The sequence below is a fragment of the Equus asinus genome, chromosome 20, assembly GCF_041296235.1.
Source record: "Equus asinus isolate D_3611 breed Donkey chromosome 20, EquAss-T2T_v2, whole genome shotgun sequence".
NCBI lineage: Eukaryota > Metazoa > Chordata > Mammalia > Perissodactyla > Equidae > Equus > Equus asinus.
Genome location: NC_091809.1, coordinates 92830138 through 92847344, shown reverse-complemented (window position 1 = coordinate 92847344; position 17207 = coordinate 92830138). Strand labels below are relative to the sequence as shown.

The window sequence follows — 17207 nt, the reverse complement described above, 5'->3', positions numbered from 1 at the left end:
GTGAGCTGGGGTGGACAGGCAGGGCCAAAGCAGGGTTATGAGATCTAAACTATGTTCTTTTTTTTTTTTTTTTGGAGGAAGATTAGCCCTGAGTTAACTACTGCCAATCCTCCTCTTTTTGCTGAGGAAGATTGGCCCTGAGCTAACTTCCATGCCCATCTTCCTCTACTTTATACGTGGGACGCCTACTACAGCATGGCTTTTGCCAAGCGGTGCCACGTCCGCATCTGGGATCCGAACCGGCAAAACCTGGGCTGCTGGGAAGTGGAACATGCGAACTTAACCGCTGTGCCACCGGGCTGGCCCCTGAACTGTGTTCTTAAAAGCTCACTCTGTCTGTTGTGTAGACGAAGGATTGGAGTGAAAACAGGAGACCAGCTAGGATAGTGTTGCAGTGGTACAGGCAAGAGGTGATGGTAGCCTGGATTAAGGTGTGGTAGAAAAGATGAAGAGAAGTAGGTGGATTTGACATGTATTCTAGAATTAGGATCGATAGCACTTTGTAGTTGATTGGAAATAGGGAGTAAGCATTAGGGAGATTTTAAGGCAAACTCCCAGCTTTCCAGGCTTTTCTAGGCTTGAGTGACAGGATAGCTGACGGAGCCATATACTGAGCTGGGAGCACCTGAAGGAGGAACAGGTTATGAGGAGGGGGAGGAAGAGTTCTATTTTGTACATGTTACGTTTAGGATACCTGTGAGATACCCAGGAGAAAATGTTTAGTAGCAAAGAGTGTAGATATGGAAGACAAGAGAGCCCAGGACTTGGTCCTTGTCAGTCCTGAGGTCATGCAGATGTGGTATGGCAAGACGGCGAGATGCCTTGACAAGAGTGGATTTCAGAAGTGTGGGGCTGAGGGCCTAGAAGCCTGAGTGGAGTGAATTGAGAAGTGAATGGGGGGTGAGAAAGTGGAAATCGCCTATATAGACGTCTTTTCAAGAGGCTTGGCTTGAGAATTAGGGAAGGGGGCAGTGGTTGAAAGGAAATGTGGGGCCAGGGGAGAGTTTGTTGAAAGTGGTTGTTTGGATGCTGGTGGGAATGGCCCAGCAGAGGGTGAGGTTAAAGAAGCAGGAGAGGGAGGCGATGATCAGACTGTCACTGAGAAGGAACAGGCGGTAGGATCCATGAGGGACTGGCTTTTGTTAGGAGAGGAGGGCACTTCCTTGTGTAATGCAGGTGCGGGCCATCCATGGCTTGTAGATTTTAGATTCTCATCTGATGGCTTTGGTTTTCTCAAAAATAGGAAAGAAGGTCATCCTCTGAGAGTGAGAGGTGGGTGCTGGTTCTAGGAGAGGGAAGAAGAAATAAATTAGTTGTTGCAGAGAGTGGGAGAGGGTCTGACGAAAGAAACGGTAGGTTTGCTGGGAGTGACGAATACCATTTAAGGCCTTTCTCTTAACTCTATTCTCCTACCTTCATTTGGAGGGGCTTTAGGCTTCAGGAATGGTCTGCGGGCAGGACAGCTGACCCTGCCCTGAGAGCCCAACAGGATGCCTGGCAGTTCTTCAGGATATGGCCCTGACCCACTCACCAGCCTCATTTCTCATCACTCTGACTTAAATTACTTTCTGTCCCTGAACCCTGCTTCCTTTAGCCTAGAAGACACTTCCCTTCTTCTCTTCTTGGGCTATTTAAATAGTTAAGCATCTTGTGCCCTGAGCTGCTGCCCCAGATAAGGTCCCTGCCCTTCCTCAATGCCCTCTCAGCAGATGTCAGTCATACCTTTCCCTGTCCTGACACAGTCTCAGGGACTGTGACTCTTTGGGCTCGTTCAGCCCCACTGGACTGTGATCTCCTTGAGGGCAGGGATGAATGAAAAGATCACCAGGTCATGCGAGCTGCCTATGTGAATTTTCACTCCCTGGAGGGAGCCCGGACCCTGGGGTAGTAGGGGTGTGGGGCTGTGAGCTGTAGAGTAGAGCTGTTGGACTGCATGCAGGCTCTCAAGAAGGAGGGTTGGGGGAGCTTAACTGTGACTTCTTCTGGGGTGGGACAAGGACAGGAGGGGTGAAGGGGCCTCTGGCATCATTGTGGTATGGGATTCCTTCCACCCACATTCACTGAGTGTTTTGGGTGTGCCCAGCATCATGCTAATCACTGGGCCTTTTGGGAGTTCATCATCCAGTGGGAGAGACAGAGTGTAAATGATGGTTAGGCCAACTTGTGACCATTTTGCTGCTTCTCCTGGGCCCAGAGGGAAGACTATTGAGCTAAGAGGTGAACTTCACTTGCTTAAACTCTGAGGAACAAACAAGATGATGTGGGATAAAAGCCCCTTGAAAAGAGCTCTGATACCATAGGGTCATAAGAGGGAATTCATTTTTCACCTAGTTCTCAGGGAGCCTGCTCATCCCTGCTGCTCACATACGCTGAGGGACTAAGGGTACGAAGAAGCAGGCCCCAGGGACAGCGGCTTTGGCATGGCCTGAGCTCAGCAGTTCCTCCTGCTCTCACTGCTAGGGTCCATCCTCATGACTGCCCCCAGGGAAGTGGCTCTCTGCGCCATAGCACTGACCTTGGGAGTGGCCTTGCAACCCCTTTGGAGGGTGGATTGCTAGGCCTGGCCCTGATAAAGATAGTGCTGCTTCCTGGCAAGGTTGTGGAATAGCCAGCCCTTCCCTTGTGTTTTCTTTGTCCCTGGCACAGGGATTAGACAGACTGATAGAGACAGAGGCCAGGATGGTAGGACAAACATAGCCCCTGGAAGGAAACTCTTTGCAGCAGGAAAGGGAGGGGACATGGCAACAAGGACACTAGCATTGCCTTTCCAGAAATGGAAGAGAATAGAGTCCTGGGATGCGGACATGCTCTTCCTATGGCCTGGGGGGCAGCAATCAATTGTGGGGTCTGGTCAGCATGGGGGCCAAGACCTTTGCTTGGGGAGACGGGCAAGAGGGCGGGGCGGACCCTACAGATAGAACTGTGTGGTTCCCTCATTTTCCTTATCTGTGGAGCAGTCAGGTCTCCTCTCCCTGTCCTGAGAGATTGATGGATGGCCGTTCAACTCCTTCCTTCTGGAGCCTCCCCCACGTTCACAGTTAGTCCTCTTGCTTAGTGGCTGGGTGTCTGAGTATCATGGGAACAGAGCTGTGGTCTGAGAGGAGGAGGAGACTGGGTCCTATTGCATGGTAGGGCAGATTAGAGACCCTGGAAAAGAGAGGGTGGGAGGGGAAACCAGCATCTGGTCATTTTGTGTAGGACCTGGGAGTGGCAGTCACCTGGCCTGCCACCACCCACTTTCCCCATCACTCTTCTGCAGGTGTTAGAGCTGCGGCGGCCCATGGATTCCCGGCTGGAGCACGTGGACTTTGAGTGCCTTTTCACCTGCCTCAGTGTGCGCCAGCTCATCCGAATCTTTGCCTCACTGCTGCTGGAGCGCCGGGTCATTTTTGTGGCGGACAAGCTCAGGTAGGGCCCAGCAGAGCAAGGTGAAGAAGAGGGGGAAGGCACATCTAGTAATTAATTGAACATGTACTTACGAGCCCTGGTATGTGCCAGCTACTGTGGGATTAGTATGTGGGTGTGTGTGTGTGTATGTGTGTGGTAAATACCAAATGGAGAGGGAAAGGCTAGCACACCTGGGAAGAGAGGATATCTGAGGGAGCAGGGCTTGACAGCACACAAGATGGCAGGATTGAGAACCCAGTGCAGGACTTGGCCTGAGGGAAGAGAAGGGACACCACTTCTTTTGCAACAGCCAAGATTGTACAGGTACAAATATATTTATATGGAAAAAGGTAACAAAGGAGATTTCTAGGTGATGGCCACATTTCCTCTGGAGAGAGAGGCAAGGCCATTTCTGTGGCATGCTGAGTTTGAGGAGAGTGATGAACTGTAGGAAGAGCCACCCTTAGGAAGGGGCAAGGGCACTGACTAGGGATAGTACGAGGAGTGCTGAGCCACCCAGTGAGGGGACCAGTGAGGGTGGCAGCTGGAGAAGGTAATTGACTGGAGGCCAGGCAGTAGGGGATTTGTGGAGAGGGACCAGGTGAGGCATTGGGGGTGCTGAGGAGGATAGTGGTCGGAGGAAGGTTGACTAATCAAACTAGGAAAGGGAAAAAGAAGATGTCCAGGGACTGGAGGTGCCAGTGCGTCAGGGGAGCTGGTTTAGGAGGCATAAGAAAAGAGCTGGATAGATCATAAGTCTTGGTCCAGAATGTTGGCATTTATGATTTTAGAAGTAGAGGAGTTCCAGATGTCAAGATCTGGCTGTGGGAGGAGTGACAGAAGTGTCTCTGGACATGAGTCATTCTGGAAGAAGCTGAGCTCTTCTGGCAGCCAAGGTTTTATTTATGTATTTATTTATTTATTTACTGAGGAAGATTAGCCCTGAGCTAACATCTGCCGCCAATCCTCCTCTTTTTGCTGAGGAAGATTGGCCTTGAGCTAACATCTGTGCCCACCTTCCTCCACTCCGTATGTGGGACACCTGCCACAGCATGGCTTGACATCAGTGTGCAGGTCCACACCCAGGACCCAAACCAGCGACCCCTGGGCCGCCAAAGGGGAGTGTGCAAACTTAACTGCTGCGCCACCTCCACTGGCCAGCCCCAAGGCAGCTAAGGTTTTAGAAAAGAGTGTCTTGGGGCCAGCCTAGTGGCGCACCGGTTGAGTTTGCGCATTCTGCTTTGGAGGCCTGGAGTTCACGGTTCAGATCCCAGGTGCAGACATGGCACTGCTCAGCAAGCCATGCTGTAGCAGGTGTCCCACATATAAAGTGGAGGAAGATGGGCACAGATGTTAGCTCAGGGCCAGTCTTCCTCAGCAAAAAAGAGGAGGATTGGCGGCAGATGTTAGCTCAGGGCTAATCTCCCTCAAAAAAATAAAAATAAAAATAAAAAAATAAAAAAGAGTGTCTTAGTCTGTTCCAGCTGCAGCAACAAAATACTGCAGACTAGGTAGCTTATAAACTACAGAAATCTATTTCTCATAGTTCTGGAGGCTGGTAGTCCAAGATCAGGGTGCCAGCATGGTGGCATTCTGGTGAGGGCTCACTTCGTGGTTCATAGCTGCACCTTCTTACTGTGTCCTCACATGGTGGAAGGGGCAAAGGATTTCTGTGGGGTCTCCTTTATAATAACACTAGTCCCAGTCCTGAGGACTCCACCCCATGACCTAAGCCTCTCCCAAAGGCCCCACCTCCTAATGCCATCATATTTGGGGGTTAGGATTTCAGCATGTGAATCTTGAAGGACATAAACATTTAGACCATAGCACAGCCTATTTGTGAGGGGTGGGACAGGGAGGGAGAGGATGAGATCTTGGCAACACATTGTGTATTTTTTGGTCGAAGAATCCATCACAGGAAGCAGTGGTTTCTCTAGAGTGGTGGAATTATTTCAGTAATTTAGACATTTATTTAGTTGTCTGCTGTGTGCCATACCATATGCCAGGTGCTGATATGAGGGGTAGAAAAGAAAGATCCTCTTTCTGGTATGTCCCCCAATAAGCCCAGGATTCCTAGGGTATTTATTTCTGTATGTATGAGGGCGTAATGAGGGGAGCAGGAGAAATGGACTCCCAAATGCCCTCACAGGGCACTGGGGCAGGAACCGAGGCCCACCTTCAGCCCAGAAGGGAGAAGGAAGAAAGATCAGAGCTGCTGACTTTTTCCAGAGAGTGCCAGGTTTAGAAATGAAAACTGCCCATGCTCACTTTCTGTCACAGCATCAGTTTTTCTGTATCCCACAGTTCTATGTATTTCATGGGGCCATAAGGCCCTCATGAGGGGACCAGGCCTGGAACTGCAACTGGCCAGATATGGCAGCTCCACAGTGCCCCTGTCTGCTGCCTTACTGGCATCCATGTTCATTGTCTGCCAGCAAAGCCCCTGGCTGCCCAGCTCTGAGGCTCTGGTTTGGCCAGACCTTGGTGCCTCTAACAGAACCTGGACCCTGAGATTTCTTTTCCTGAAGGTTCCATTCCCTCACTCAGGGCAGAGCCACCTTTTTGCTATCCCCACCCTTAGCCCAGCTCCAGTAGGGCTGTGAATACAGCTATTGTTTCCTGTGGCTAAAACTGCCTCTGAGCACATTCCAGGACCATTCTGCGAGGAAAATACCTCAGGACCTTGTTCTTGGCCTGGCTCAGCATTCAAGTTTTGCCAGTCTCGGGTCTTAGAAAAGGTGTTCTCTCTGCTTGGGATCTGCCTCTGACTGGAGGGGGGCAGGGTGGGCAGCCCAGTGATGGCACATAGGCCAGGACTGGGGTCAAGGCATAGTAAGCCCAGCCAGCTCATCTTGTGTTGCTCACGTTTTAGGTTTTCCACAAGTCCTGCGTCCCTCTGGCCCAGTTCTGATGTCTGTATTTGTGTGTGTGTATGCACGTGCACACACAGGCTGTGCAGTGATCAGACCTGGGGCTTGTACAAAGCCTTCTGCCTCCCAAGCCCTAGTCCCATTGGAGGGGATTGTGGAGATCAGTGTGTTCCTCGACCCTGAGATAGCTCTTTTCTGGATCTTTCTGAGATGGCTCTCCTTAGAGTGTGGGGAGCTGCTGTCCCCAGGGAAAGGGCTGTCAGGGCCAGGACAGCTGTCTCTGCCTCAAGGCTGAGCAGTATTTTAGATGTCCATAGGGTGGCAGGACAGCCAAGCAACGTACTGCCTGACAAATACTTGTGAACATCCAGAGGTCCTTCTAGAAAAGGGGCTTTGTTTCTGTCGTGGACCGGAACCATGTTCTCTGACTGGTGGGGCATTAGTCATGAAAGGGTAAGGAGCCCTGCTGGGGCTGGTCATGAGAGCCCAGGGCTTCTATGACTAATAGGGCCCAATAGATGTGGAGGGACGGGGTGGGAAAGTCAAGCATGAAGATGACCTTGACTCTAGCCTCTGACTCCTCATCTGTAATGTGATCCCTAGGGAAGGGCCCTTGACTCTCCTCCTGACGGATGGAGTCACTTCAGGCCAGGTGTGTCTCCTGTGTTCAGTGGTGCCCCGCACCAGCCCTCAGCACACGTGGGGAGTGTGCACTCACTTCTGTGCCCTGGAGCTAGCACCCTAGGGATTTCCTCCCTGTCTCCCATTGGTCCTTCTGCTTGGACAGCCAGCCCTGTGGTGCTCCTAGGTTTGGAGGCCTGTATCCTCCTCTAGGCCAAGAGAGGGATGACCCCACTGAGACTCAAGGCTATTTTTTGAAGCCTTGAGAGGAAAGATGGGAATGGGCACCTTTTTCAGCTTGATAAGAATGGTGCCATCCTCCTCGCCTCAGTCAGTGGTCAGACCATGTTTTCCAATTAAGGAGAGGAAGGACTCGATAGAGGGCAGAGCAGTAGAAGTAACACTGGGCTGGGAGACAGAAAACTGGTTGTGTCCCAGGTCTGCCACTTATGACCAAACTGACCTTGGGTATCTGTGGTCCCAGCTGTAACATGTAGAATTGATAAGATGACCTCTCTAGGGCTTTCCAGCTTTTACATGCTATCAATTTGTGATCAGTTCCTGCTCAGCTTACCTTTGCAGTTCCTGGCCAAAGCTGATACTCCCACACTAGGTCAGGCCTACCTGTGCATTTGGGTGGCCTTTGAGGGGTGTATGTGAGTCTCTTCTGTGTTCTAGTGTTGCTATGTACCTTTATGGCTATTTCTAGGTAGAGTCACCAAAAAGAGTAGTACCAGTGTCCTTGAGGCCCTGAGCAGTGGGAATGTGGGGTCTTCCCCAGTCTGCAGGGTCAGACACAGGCCTGAGCCCCATTGGCATTTTTGTTGGATTGGGAGGTTTAACATAAAAGGATGTCCTGAACCCTCGGCAGGCTCTAACTACCGTTTCCAGAAGGTGCTGGGCCTGGGCTCATGTGCTTTGTTTCTGTCTGTCCACCAGTACCTTATCCAGCTGCTCCCATGCTGTGGTGGCCTTGCTCTACCCCTTCTCCTGGCAGCATACCTTCATTCCTGTCCTCCCAGCCTCCATGATTGACATCGTCTGCTGTCCCACCCCCTTCCTGGTTGGCCTGCTCTCCAGCTCCCTCCCCAAACTGAAGGAGCTGCCTGTGGAGGAGGTGGGCCACTTGGGGAACCAGCTGAGGGGAAGGGTGGAGGGAGGGTTGGACAGAAGGAACAGGAACCCCCAGGAGGGAAGAGCAGAGGGGGAAGGAAGGGAGAAAGGCTGCTGGGATCTTCTCATTTGTGGTGTCTGGGCCTCTCTACCCAGCTCTTATCCTTTCTCCCTGGGAGGTCTTCCCCTGGCTGGAGTTATTCCTGTTATCTGACCCTGGGAATAGGGAGGTCTGGAGGCCTGGGGAGGGCATTGCAGGGATGCATACCCTGAATCACTGCCACTAAACTCTCTTTCTCAGGCACTGATGGTGAATCTGGGATCTGACCGATTCATCCGACAGGTAAGAGGGGTACACCGCAGTAGGTGGCCCGCCCTAGGGTGAGTGCTTGTTTGATGCACGCTCCAGAGCACCCAACACTGGCACACACACTACTCAACCTTCACAGCCTGTTTGTTGAGCTCTCTGGGTTCCATATTCACAGAATAGACAAGGGTAGGGAGAAGGTGATCTGAGAAGTCTTGACCTCAGCAGGATCTGCCTTTCTGGTTGGCATCATCACCTTCTGGAAGGCAGCATGGGAGTGCAAAGAACATGGCCTGGAAGTCTGAAGACTTGACCTCTGGTTTCTGCCACCTTGGAGCCATGTGATCTTGGACAGGCCTCTCTGAGCCAGAGTTCTCATCTCTAAAACAGGCATGGTGGTAACACCTGCCTTGAAATGTTGCTAAGGGATTACACACGATGCATAGAATGCTATGGAATGTAAAGGTTTGCAATCATTGTTGCACCTTCAAAAAGCCTCCTGGCTCTCCACAGAGGAGCACAACCCAGTGCTGTACCCTCTGGAAATGTACTATCTGTTATGCACCACTGACAGAGCTCTGACTCCTGGGTACAAGGCATCAAGGTATGGGCCTTGATGAACTAGAATGTAGAGGCAGGACAGACAGCCTAACCTCATACCTGAGACACAGGCTGGGCCACAATCTCCCTGCCCCAAGCCAAGCTCTGCTTCCCACCCGGAGCTGAAGATGGAGGAATTGGGGAGACTTTATCAGGGTACTGGGTGAGGAACCTCTTGCTTGTCCTGGGCAAGTGGGCAGTGAATGCCACTGGCTCCACCACTTTTTATCTGTGTGATCTTGATTGAGTTTCTTAACTTCTTTCTGAGCCTCAGCTTTTCATCTTAAAATGAGGTTGATAATAGTATCAGGGTTATTGGGAGAATTAAATGAGATTATATCTTTAAGCTTCTCAGACAGGGCCTGGCTCAGAGTAAGTACTCAATCAGCATCAGCTATGGTTATCGTCACTGTGTGTGTTCCTTCTCCCGCAGATGGATGACGAGGACACATTGTTACCTAGGAAGTTACAGGCTGCTCTGGAGCAGGCTCTAGAGAGGAAGAACGAACTGATCTCCCAGGACTCTGACAGCGACTCCGATGATGGTGAGTAAGGCCTGCCCTGGGCAGAATCAGCTCTGGTCCCAGACTCCCTTTGCTCTGGATCTGGGCCTCATGGGACCGGGACCCTGTTTCTATGCACCAGACCCTTCTGGCTGATGAGGCTCAAGGTATAGGACCTTGGTCTCATTCTAGCCTAGAATTCTCTAGTTCCACTACCAGTGGGGTTTAGGAAGATATGGCTTGAGTGGGTCTGAGGGGAGAGAAGTATTGTGGTATTTTATCAAAGGGAGTTCAAAACATAAACAACCTTGGGGCTGCTTCTAGGGTGGCCCAGGCTATAAAGCTGCCCTCTTCCTTTAATTCTTCTCTACCTCAGGAGGTTTGGGAAGGATAACCCAAAGACATGTGGCAACCACAAACACTCTTCTTGCTAACAGAAAACTAGTTATTCCTCCTTCTCAGGCCCTGCCTTGAGCCAGTGCAGGAGGTGGAGGGGACTTCTGTGAAGCCAGGAAAACCACCGAGGGTGCGGGGTGTACGGAGAGTGGTCCTCTGGTCTGATTTCCACTCTCATTTATGTAGCAAGGATTTACCAGCTTCCATGTTCAGAGCATAGTTTCTGACCTCCTGGCTCATGGGCTAGTTACAAGCCCAGGGGCACAAGAGATAAATTTTCAAGAACAGATAAGTGGTTCTGGCTGGAAGTGCTGTTGGTGAGAGGGACGCACCACCAGCTGGAGATTGGAGTTGCCGGTTGGAGATTGCAGGCTCTTGACTTGAACCTCAAAGATTTTCTTTTCTCTTCCAGAATGTAATACCCTCAATGGGCTGGTATCGGAGGTGTTTATCCGGTTCTTCGTGGAGACTGTTGGGCACTACTCCCTCTTTCTGACCCAGAGTGAGAAGGGGGAGAGGGCCTTTCAGCGAGAGGCCTTCCGCAAGTCTGTGGCTTCCAAGAGCATCCGCCGTTTTCTTGAGGTTTTTATGGAGTCGCAGATGTTTGCTGGCTTCATCCAAGACAGGGAGCTAAGAAAGTGTCGGGCAAAGGGTAAGGCCAGAAGAGCTTGGGATTGGGGGCAGTGGGGCCTCTTCTCTCACTTCTGCTACTCGCAGGGCTGAATAGCTAGGCACTGTGATGGAAGCTCTTGGGTGTAGGCTAGGGCCAGGCCTCTTAACATCCCTTTTCTTCTGACAGAAACTTCCAAGAGTGCTTTCTTCTCCTCCTATCCTAGGAAATGCCTTCTCAGGGCTGTGGCTCATCCCCACCAAGAGCAGCATGCCATTGGTTGCCCATCCGCTTCTCAGATGCCCTACTTATTCAGAGCAAAAGACCAGACTGAGCAATTTAGGGGGTTCTGAGAGTCCAGGGGTCGGGAATGCTCTTGAAGAGAATTGAGCTAGCTCTTTGTCTTAGGTTGGTGGCAGTCTGCATTCAGAGCAGAAGGTCATCTTACCTCTCGTTATTGCATCAGCTTTGCTCACTCTAGGGCTCTTTCATCTCATCAAGATCTTTCTGTATAACCTCAGGGTTATTATTCTGTCCACTAATATTGTCCATTTAGTCTAAGAGACCTTTTTGAAACAGCATGGTAGAGTGGTATAAAAGGAACTAGAGAAGGTGTCCACTTGGGGCAGCTGTGAAACAGGCATGGCATCTCTGACATGCAGCTCAGGAACGTGCCCCAGGAGGCACAGTAGTGAGGGCCTCCTGCTATCAGCAGTGAGCACAGTAAGATGTCGTTAACGATAGTTTTGAAGAGCCAGTCTGAATTCTAAGATGCTCCTATAAATTATAATTGCAGATCCTTGGTTTCCCTTTCTGGGATCTGTGCCCCATTGTCCCCCTCCAGTAGGCCCCACTCCCTTCCTCCAGTGACTGTTGTCTTCCCTGTTCCTGTTTCTCCTCTTCCCCAGGCCTCTTTGAGCAGCGAGTGGAGCAGTATTTAGAGGAACTCCCAGACACTGAGCAGAGTGGAATGAATAAGTTTCTCCGAGGTTTGGGTAAGCAGCCTTGTCACTGATGAGACAGATGTTCGGCAAGAAGGGAGCGGCTGGGGGCTCTGTACCCCAAACTACTCTAAACTAATGCCACTGGGTATTTATACTGGGGCTGTAGACAGAGCAGGAAGAGATCCTTGGTGAAGAGAAGGTTCCCAGCCCAGTGCTCCAAGGGCATTTAGTACAGCATTTACTAAACTGCAGAACCAGGAGAAAACCAGATTTCTCATGTAAGTCAGGTCTTTTTGGGTGTACTCCTTCCTGAGTGAATACAAGCGCCATTAGGGCCAGTGAGCTTTCCTCTAGGCCATAAGGGGTCTTTCAAAAGTAGCAGTGCCAGAGTGCCCTTCTCTGAAAACCTCCACCCCTTTCAAAGATCTCAGCCAGTTCCATCACAGAATCATAGCATGTCTCAGTTTAAAGGGAAATTGAGGCCAAAGAAGTTAAGTGGCTTACCTAAAGCCACCCAGTGATTAATACCAATGTCCTAATTAGAGCTCTGGTGTTTTCACTATCCTGGATCAGATCTATCACAGCTGAAATCCAGTCTTTCTAATCCTTTCTCTCCCACCGAGAGGGTGAGGACTCTTGGAAGAGATGATACTGAAACATTCTCACCCTTGCCCTGTCTGGCCCCACAGGCAACAAAATGAAGTTCCTCCACAAGAAGAATTAAGCCGCTTTCCCAGTAACGGAGTCCAGTGCCTTGCAGAGCTTCGAGCCTGGGGAGGGGCCCAGCCCGGGACCCTCTGGGCTGCTGTGGCCGCTCTGCCCCCACAGACTCCACCCTCCAAGCCAGCCCACCTCTGCCTTCACATATCCCGGGATACTGTTTGTAAATAATCTGCTGTAAGCTTCCTTATCTGTTTTTGTAACAAGCAAAGAGAATCTGGTAAATATTTGTATATTCCCAAGGGGCCGGGTGCTTTCCTGCCTGCCCGAGCATGGATGAAGTTTTGCTGGGTGCTGGTGACTGGCCAATTATGTGCAGCTGACTGTCTCAGCCGAACCACTGATCTTCCCCCAGAGGCTCCTGGCCTGCCTGCCTGAGGCCCCTGCTGCCAGTCTTGGGCCCTGGAGAGCAGATGCTGTCTTGCTGTGTACAGAAGGACTTTTTCTTTTTTTTTAAATCTTAGAGTTTCTATTTTTTCCTAGTAGTCCCCCTCCCCTAACCCTGTTTTTGAAAGGCAAAGGCCAATCAATCTACATTTGCAGCATGGTACCAGGTCTTGGGCCTGGCCATCTCTTGTTCCTCCCACCTTTGTGATGGTCAGTGAGTCATGGGAAGCCCCCCAGCGCAGCCAGTGCTCTCCAGGCCCGGCTCCCAGTCAGTGGTGGCCATGATGCGGTACAGGGCATCCTTCCTTCCCACCATGTACGGGTGTTCTCAATAAACAGTGTACAGTTGTTTGGGCCCAGAGCCCCATGTGTTCTTTGGCTTCATTATCTAGAGTTGTTTCTCTTGGGGGATGGGGTGAGATAGGCCAATCAGGGATGAAGCACCATTATGCAGGAAATTGATTACTTGATTAAGAGTTTCGGGGCTGGCCCTGTGGCCGAGTGGTTAAGTTCAAGCACTCAGCTTCGGTGGTCCAGTGTTTCGCTGGTTCCAATCCTGGGCATGCACACGGCAACGCTCGTCAGGCCACACTGAGGTGGCGTCCCACATGCCACAACTATAAGGACCTGCAACTAAAAAATATACAACTGTGTACTGGGGGGATTTGGGGAGAAAAAGAAAAAAAGAAAAAGAAAGAGTTTAGCTTCAGTGTGAGTCACTGACCTCCCCTGAAATCGAGTTCTCTGGCCTGAGTTGTATGACAGGTCTTAGAGGTATCTTGGAAGAGACCTTTTAAATCATTGTCCTAGTTCAGCTTCCCTCTCCAGTAGCCAACTGTTCAGATTCTATGTAAGTGTGTCCAGTGATGGAAGGAATGCTCATTGCCCTTTGGCTCCACTATTAGGTGAATCTTAACATTTTCCTGTTCAGTATGAAGCCCTTAAGACATCACTGGGTATCCTGACATTGGTGTAGTGAAGCCTAGCCAAAGCCAACCCAGGGCTTGCTCACAGCCCTGGCCCAATGCCTACAGCTCTTCCATGTCACACTGTGAATAGGTTTTTTCATTGGAACTCTCGGTTTGAATATAGGAAGTTCTGGTACATTCTGTGGAAGATCAAGAAGAGAGAGAAGCAGGATGGGCAATATGGGTGGCTTAGGCTTTCCACCCACCCAAGGCCTTCACAGAGCAGAGACCTTGAAAATTCTCAAGATGAGGCATTAAGTGAGAACTCTCTTCCTTGGTATTGGGTTTGGGTCTGGCAGGATTTGAACCACAGGGTAAAGTTTCCCTGTCCTTCCACCCTAGTCTACTTAAACAGGAGGCGATCACATCCTGAGTTCTCTTCCCTCCTTTCCCCATCTCCATGGAGGCCTGTGCAGGTCCCAACCTGTCCATGGTTTGGGCTTGCTATCTGCCTCATAGGGCAAAGTAGAGGATTTGTCTTCTGGGAAGACAGAGTCGTCTTTGAAAAATCCTCCTACATAGTGGGCTGCGGCATCTTTCAGGAATAGGAGGGCAGGGATTGAAGCCTCACAGGTCTAGGTTTTCAACTGAGGTAGAGAGAGGACAGTGATCATAACCAGAAAGTCTGGAGTGAGGTATAGTTACTTCCAGAACTTGTCACTGTTAACACAGCCTGGGCTTCATGGCAGCCATAGAAGTGGATTCCTTAATAATAAAATAATACAGTTTCCAAAAAATGCTATTTCTTTTTCCTTTCTTCTCCCTCTCTTTTCTAATGCGGCTCCAAAGAATACTCAGACATGTGATCAGATCACAAGATATATTGATGTAAATTCTTTTTTTGTAAAATTTGAAACTTTTATGTGTCTTGAAAATCTTAACATACCTAAGATTAACCCTAGGGATTCCTTCCTCCTACTACAGCCATAGCTCTCATCCCAATTCAGAAAATGCATACTGGCTTGGAATGGGCTGCAAGGGCCCCTGCAGTGACTACTATGGGCAAGGCACAGAGTCTTATGGGGAAGGTAGAGGAGGGTGTGTCCAGGGGGCTGGGTTGGGGTTGACAAAAAGTGTTCGAGGCTTCTTTCCAAGCTCTGCTTTCACATGATCTCTGGACCCCTAAGCAGATGGTTCTCAACCCTGTTAGATCCAGCACTTTCCTTTTCTATAGCAAAGACTACCTTTCCCCTTTACTATCCTGAAATGAAATTCAGGTAATATAACCTGCCTAAACACATTTTAACTGTAATAGAAAAAGGGAGAAATAAAAGGAAAGTATTTTGGGGGCTGGCCCGGTGGTGCAGCGGTTAAGTGCGCACGTTCTGCTTTGGCAGCCAGGGGTTCGCTGGTTTGGATCCCAGGTGCGGACATGGCACTGCTTGGCAAGCCATGCTGTGGCAGGCGTCCCACATATAAAGTAGAGGAAGATGGGCACGGATGTTAGCTCAGGGCCAGTCTTCCTCAGCAAAAAGAGGAGGATTGGCAGTAGTTAGGTCAGGGCTAATCTTCCTGGAAAAAAAAAAAAGGAAAGTATTTTGTTATAAAGTATGTATTTGAATATGTAAATACTTGGGCAGAACTGTACTAGAAGATACAATGAAGTCAGATGCTTACGCCATACACAGAATTACTGTGAGTACAATGCTACACGTGCAGACAGATAAAAGTGTGTTGTATTAGCAACTCAGATTCTGCTGAGTAGGCTGTTATCATTGGTAAGTTTTCTGAAATGAACAATTTTTGGTAACATTCTGAACAAAGTACAGTATTTGGAATCCTGGAAAACAAATTATGAAAACTTTAAAAATTTTTGATTATGTGTAAAGTGGAGTTAGGTTCTAAGCTAGATTTTTTTCTGTTTAAATCAACCCATACATTGCAGGACATCTAGCATCCCTGCTTGCTTCTCCTCCATGACTGTGAGGAACAAAAAAATCCCCCAGACATTTCCAAAACGCCCCCTAGAGGATGGTGTTGCCACCATTGAGAACAAGTGTCCTTAAACAGTGCCTGACACAGCTGCTGAGGGGCAATGCAGTCTCTTCTGCTGGAAGTCGCAGTTGACTATGGGGTGTGAGCTCTCCCGTATTCTGGAGCTAAGAAAGGCCCTGGGTTGTCTCCTGTGAAATCAGTCTGAAAACTTTTAGAGCCGGGCAGGCTGCCCCATCACATCTTTCTAAATGCTCTTTTCAGTAAGTAACCATGGTCTGGCAAACTAGTGCTGAAATGAGGCGTCTGGGCTTTTTAAAGGCAATATTTTGAAGGAGTTCCTATGGAAAGCAGTATTATTCCAACTCTAGTTCACAATGGATGGTCTGTGGAGTAGCGCCCCAAGAAAATAACTCAATTATAATCACAGCTCAGTTAAATTTTTGTTAAAAATTATACCATTTCACATGTAGACTTGTAACCTACCTTGTACCCAAAATGACTTACTTATAAGGGTACATAAACAGGATATTAAAAACAAAAAACAAAAACAGTGGGAATGAAAGTAAAACAAAAATTGGGCTTAGGGGCCGTCCTGGTGGCGCAGCGGTTAAGTGCGCACATTCCACTTCTTGGTGGCCCGGGGTTTGCTGGTTTGGATCCCGGGTGTTGACATGCCACCGCTTGGCAAAAGCCATGCTGTGGCAGGCGTCCCACGCATAAAGTAAAGGAAGATGGGCATGGATGTCAGCTCAGGGCCAGTCTTCCTCAGCAAAAAGAGGAGGATTGGTGGCAGGTGTTAGCTCAGGGCTAATCTTCCTCAAAAAAAAAAAAACAATTGGGCTTAAAATAGAGCTGGAAATGAAGTATACACTTTAACCTATATTCTTACACCATACACAAACTTAGTTTCTAGAGCCCAACAACGTGGTGGTATGCGATCCAAAACATCTTAAATTTGCCTTGGGGGGGAGGTGGGCGTAAAAGGTCGTGTAAACTCTAGAACAAGAGAAAATATTACTTTGCAGCCAAAGCAAGTTACTGCTAATTCTTTTTAGTGCATTTGTATTGCCTTTTAATATGAAAGTAATAAGCATTTGGTTAAGTAAGAAACTCAAACTGTACCAAAACATTCATCACCTCCCTGCCCTCCCCAACCTCATGAGGCAATCCCTTCTCTGTTTTATGCCCTTCCAGAACATTTCCATGTGCGTACTGGCATTTTTTTTTAGCCCAGGGTACCTTGAACATAATTGGCGCTCATTCTTTTTGAAAACTGAAACAAAGTTAATTCTGAGAGGTGTGGAAACCCCCATCTTGAAAGTGTACATAAAGACCACGCCTCTTGTTCTTAAGCGCAGCCGAAGTGGGAGTGGAAGTGCCGCGAGGTTGGCGGAGACCCCCGCTCTGAAGGGGTCCCACGCGGCACGGGAACCGGGGCCCGAATTAAGCCTCCCGCCTGGCCTGGCGGTCTTCCCGCCCCGCGACCCGGCCGGCCCCGCCCTCTACCGGAAATGGCTGAGCCGAGGGACGGAGCCGGCGCCTATAGTGCTTCCGGTCACGGGGTCAGCGTGCGGGGGAGAGGTCAAGGTGACCCCGGAAGTGGAACCTCACGCCTTCCGGAAGCGGCTCTCGGGGGCGGAGGCGGCGAGCTGAGGCGTGACGGGTGTCGTGAGGGCGCCGCGGAAGCCGGGCGTTTTAGACCAACCGGGGAGGCCGTGCGAGCGTCGGGCAAAGTAGGGCTTTGGCCACCGGAAGGCACGTAGCCTCCCGCCGTCTGGTGTAGGCGCGCATCTTCCGTTTGTTTTCGTCCCCAGGGGCTGCCTGCTCTTGGGCTAGCTATCGAAGG

At 50.0% G+C, this 17207-nt stretch overlaps 1 protein-coding gene across 17 annotated transcripts in view; it reads left to right on the top strand.

The window, feature by feature from the left end:
• The window catches only part of DENND2B (DENN domain containing 2B), a 151158-nt gene extending 138338 nt beyond the window's left edge, over positions 1 to 12820 (top strand). For all 17 annotated transcript variants that reach the window (XM_070491032.1, XM_070491029.1, XM_070491036.1 and 14 more), the window contains 7 exons: positions 3260 to 3408; positions 7818 to 7995; positions 8293 to 8334; positions 9332 to 9443; positions 10210 to 10449; positions 11316 to 11402; positions 12041 to 12820. In XM_070491032.1, the coding sequence (XP_070347133.1) occupies positions 3260 to 3408; positions 7818 to 7995; positions 8293 to 8334; positions 9332 to 9443; positions 10210 to 10449; positions 11316 to 11402; positions 12041 to 12075 (843 nt within the window). In that variant the 3' untranslated portion in view covers positions 12076 to 12820. The remainder of the gene's footprint in view (positions 1 to 3259; positions 3409 to 7817; positions 7996 to 8292; positions 8335 to 9331; positions 9444 to 10209; positions 10450 to 11315; positions 11403 to 12040) is intronic.
• Positions 12821 to 17207: the final 4387 nt, after the last annotated feature.